A 4,245-nucleotide genomic window follows, 5' to 3' on the forward strand; every position below is an offset into this window, starting at 1 on the left:
TATCGTTTCAATTATTACACTTTCCGGCAGACACAAAAGTTGTGGTTGTAAGGCTATCGACACAACATAAGAAAATAAGGACCATCGCCCAGGGAATGCCTGCACAAAAGATAGATATATATTCACTAAAAAAAAACGTTGTTAAAAGGACATTATGGCTAGGTTGCACTACAATAAACCAATGAAATTCACTGAAAAACTTTGTTGAAGGGACGTTATGGTTACAAGTAAAACTGAAAAACCCCAGAAATTTGCCAGTTATGGTAAGCTAAGCAACCATAACTGGTGCCACCATGATGCACTGCTAAGGCTGACACCCGGGACATGAAATATGGCATCACAAATGTCATTGATGACATCACTAATGACATCACATATCCGGGCCACTTGTTTTTCTTTACTGACATGATTAGGCTAGTTTTTTTGTTTTTGCTGACAGTGAGAATTTCCAAAATGTAAAAGGTGCTATATCTACACATTGGGCCTCATTACGAGGTTGGAGGTAAGTAACTGTTCTTACCGGCATGGTGCAAATACCGTGTCCGTGTAGGTAAGAGCCTGCAAATAGAGGGCTATTACGACTTCGCGGGCATGAGCTTTGCGCCATGCCGGTAAGGACATTACCGGCATGCCGCTAAAGACCCGAAAATGGCCCTTGGCGGCAGGGGTGGACTGGCCTATACGGAACTCTGGAGATTTCCCGGTGGGCCTCTGCACCCTGGGCCTCTTTTGTGTGATATTTCCAAATTTTCTCATAGGAAAAACATTGGGCTTGCTGAAAATGGGGCCACTTTGAACCTTATTTCCAGGGCCTCTTTTGGTCCCCAGTAATTAATTCCAGGGCCTCTTTTAGTTCCCAGTCCACCCCTGCTTAGCGGCATCATGGAAAGTGCAGATAGCACTACCAGCATCAATGGATACGGCATTAGCGGGCACCGCTATTAGAGGTGACTGCTAATAGCGGTGCCCACTAAAAGGCGGAACCGGAAGTAACGTCATTGGGCCGGAACCGAAAAGTGCACGTCAGCCATCTTTAAAATCACAATCCATTGCAATCCCATGGCTACAGGCACTGAAATACAAAACTGAGATCCCAGCCTGTCAGAAAATGCCACAGTCCACCCTCAAAGGCACACCTCATCTGCGCAAACAACGTTTCTGCGACGAGGAGCTAATCATGCTGGTTGATACCCTGGCCCAGCATGCAGATGTGGTGTTCAGCACAGATCTGCGCCGTGCAACACAAATGAGGAAGAAAAAGATCTGGGAGGAGGTGGCCCAGAAGGTGTCCGCAGTGGGGACAACCACATGCAACACAAAAGAATGCCGTAAAAGGTGGGACGACCTGCGGCTGCGTGTCCGAAACATGCTGACTGCCAACCGTCAGCAGGCCCAGGCAACAGGAAGCGAACCATCCACGGCCATCAAGCTACCACAGTGGGAGGTAACGTGCTGCTCCCTGTTACACATGGAGGCCACAGAAGGGGTCAGGCGTGCTGCGACAGGAGTAACATCATCGGCTGATGAAGGTGAGTTAGCGTTGGCACTACACAAAAGTGAACACACACAACCAACACAAATCCAATGGCTGAGTCCAAATGGCAAGTTGATGACAGTACATTTCCCATCACCACCCACCTAATGACTGCCCAACAGAAATGCCACACCCATGTCACAGACACACACAACCAACCCCACTGACACAAACCACCAGCGTCCAATTCCAAACACAAGTAACACCAGCATGAAGACACACACATGCAGCACTGCAGAGAAGCAGGCCCCACCAGTGTCACATCCCAGTGCATGGTGCATACAGCTCCACCACCAGGTGTACACCAGAGCCCTGGAGACACATCACATGGAACGCACACCCTGAGGCATGTACACCGCACGCAATCCACTACACACCCGTAATCCAACAAGCAAAATGCATGCACAACATGGATGCGCTAGAAGGATGCACAGACACTGCACCACACACCCAACACCTGTAAGCACCATGTCTGCCTCTCCAACATGCAGACAGCAATGCACAGGACCCAGAATGTACCTAGATCAATATATGTCAGATGTCCCTACACCCATGACTCATGCCCTGCTTCTCCATCCCACACAGGCACAGTATCAGACAGCGATGACAGGCCCACCGCAGAAACAAAGCCAACAGCACCAGGCAGAAGCAGAGGGGAAGATGATGGCACCAGGCCATCCACGTCAAGGGCCGGGAGGATGAAAACAACCACCCCCATGCCACAGCAGTCTGGTAAACAGGTGTCACAGGCCATAGGACCCGAGGAGCATCCACCCTCGACACAAGGGAATGAGCACCGGCCTGGGAAATTGGGTGCCATCACTGCACACTTACCACAAGGCACACCGGCTCCCAATCCCGTAGGCCAAAACGGCCCCTGCACCACTGCAGCCAACACATGTGGACGAGGAGGGTACAGCAACGTCCAGCAATGGTGATGCACCTCAGTCACCGGCCACTAGTGACCCAGGGGAGGTGGCCCAATCTGCAAGAGATACTGCAGAGGATGATGTCCAACAGGACGAGGCTGACAAGGCAGGGCAATGCATGTCAGAGGACACTGAGGGGACACCATCCATGGGGCACACACCACAGCACTCCCTGGGACATGGGTTATGTGGTGATAGCTCCGGGGAGGAGACGGCTGGAGCCATATTCAGCCCTCAATTCAGTACATCTCCAGCTCCCATGCAACCACCAGCCATCAAGGACATCAAGGACATGCGTGACCTAGAGGCCCGCATCACCCGCATGGAGGAGCGCCAGCAGTCCATGGACGACATGTTGAGACAATTCATCGCAGTAGGGGAAGCCGCACGGCAGGCCCACTGTGACAGCACACATGCACTCACCCGTGCTGTGAACCGTGTTGCTAGGTGGGTGCGCCAGGGCATGGAATCAGTCACCCAGGCACTCAAACATTTGGCTGCCACCATGGCACAATGCCCTGCAGCACCTGCCAAGTCACGACGCCCGCCATCCACGAGCAGTACCCCTGCAAACTCTGACCAGCCCAGTGCGTAGGTCGCTACGCACCATGCGCCGGCAAGGAGAGCCACAGCCTCCATGCAAAAGGGGCCGACTGTAGCCGAACAGACATGCGGGATGGAGGCTGTTAGAACTCATGATGAGTGCCGGGACGTGGGTGTTTGAGGGAGTTGTGGGATGGGGGGTGTTTGGGAGGTGGGGGGTGTTAGAGGGATGAGTGGTGGAGGGTGGTGGGAGGGGACGGGGTGGGTGGGTAGACTCTGTTGCATCATGGGTGGGCTGCTCATCTATGTAAATAGTTTTATTGATCATTGCATTCCACTTTGATACAAATAACATGACTGGACATTGCTTATTAAGTGTGTCAGGATTCAATGCCAAACAGAGTCCTCCAAACCCAGTGCACAGTGAGCGTGATTTGATGCACCCTCTTCATCACAGTGCGTGATACGTAAATGTCCATCACTGATTGGCGCACTGCACGTCCCTCATTGGCACATGGCTGATGTACTACTCTTATCCTTCATCATCCCCATCTTCACCCGGTGGTTGCTGTTAAATGTCAGGTGGCAGGGGTAAGTTCCACCGGATGCACATGTTGATCAGTAAAGCACAGACCATAGTGATCTTTTCCACCTTTTCAAGCCCGTAAAGGAGTGCTCCACCATACCTGCTGAGGCAGCGGAAACGTGCCTTCAACAGGCCAAAGGTCTGCTCGATCAGAACACGGGTGCGGATATGGACCCATTGCACTCCTCTTCGTGTCTGGTTTGCGGGATCCAAATGGGTGAGGATCCAGGGATTCAAGGTATAGCCACAATCACCTGCATGGGGGCACAATGAGGTATACGCGACTCAATTTGTGGCATTACACCTGTAGTAATCACTGTCATGGCTGCAGCTATTTGGTGTTCACATGCACAGGTCCCTGGATGTATGCATTCAGGTACATTTGTCGCAATGTGTGCTGGACAATGGTCCGCAGGTGTGGATTGCGTAGTCCACATGTTTCAGGGTGTTCCCTTGTATGCTCTTGCAGATGTCCTGTATTGTGCTTTGCTGCCTTCATGTGCGTTAGGCATACTCACTGTTGCTGGATTGTGTCGCAGTGGGTATGCTCAGTTGATGTGCAGTGGACGCGTTGAGGGATGTGGCCTGCTTCTACGTATGGCGTATCGTCATTGGTGTGAACCATTGGTCTGAACCATTGGTCTGATGTAAGG

General features: G+C 51.8%; 1 protein-coding gene across 1 annotated transcript; it reads left to right on the forward strand.

Annotated features, from left to right (window-relative positions):
- Positions 1 to 1,108: 1,108 nt before the first annotated feature.
- On the forward strand, positions 1,109 to 3,058 carry LOC138493038 (myb-related transcription factor, partner of profilin-like). The gene is made up of 2 exons (XM_069620275.1): positions 1,109 to 1,444; positions 2,399 to 3,058. Exons 1-2 carry the CDS (start codon positions 1,109 to 1,111, stop codon positions 3,056 to 3,058), a joined length of 996 nt encoding a protein of 331 aa, XP_069476376.1.
- The last annotated feature ends 1,187 nt before the right edge of the window (positions 3,059 to 4,245 follow it).

This window comes from Ambystoma mexicanum, chromosome 10 (assembly GCF_040938575.1).
Source record: "Ambystoma mexicanum isolate Mex_15411 chromosome 10, UKY_AmexF1_1, whole genome shotgun sequence".
In the NCBI taxonomy this organism is placed as follows: domain Eukaryota; kingdom Metazoa; phylum Chordata; class Amphibia; order Caudata; family Ambystomatidae; genus Ambystoma; species Ambystoma mexicanum.

Excerpts from the sequence above, each read along its gene's own strand:
- LOC138493038 (XM_069620275.1), top strand. The coding sequence starts at position 1,109 with ATGCCACAGTCCACCCTCAAAGGCACACCTCATCTGCGCAAACAACGT. Across the intron at positions 1,445-2,398 it reads TCAAGCTACCACAGTGGGAG|GCCAAAACGGCCCCTGCACC; the intron begins GTAACGTGCTGC and ends CCAATCCCGTAG.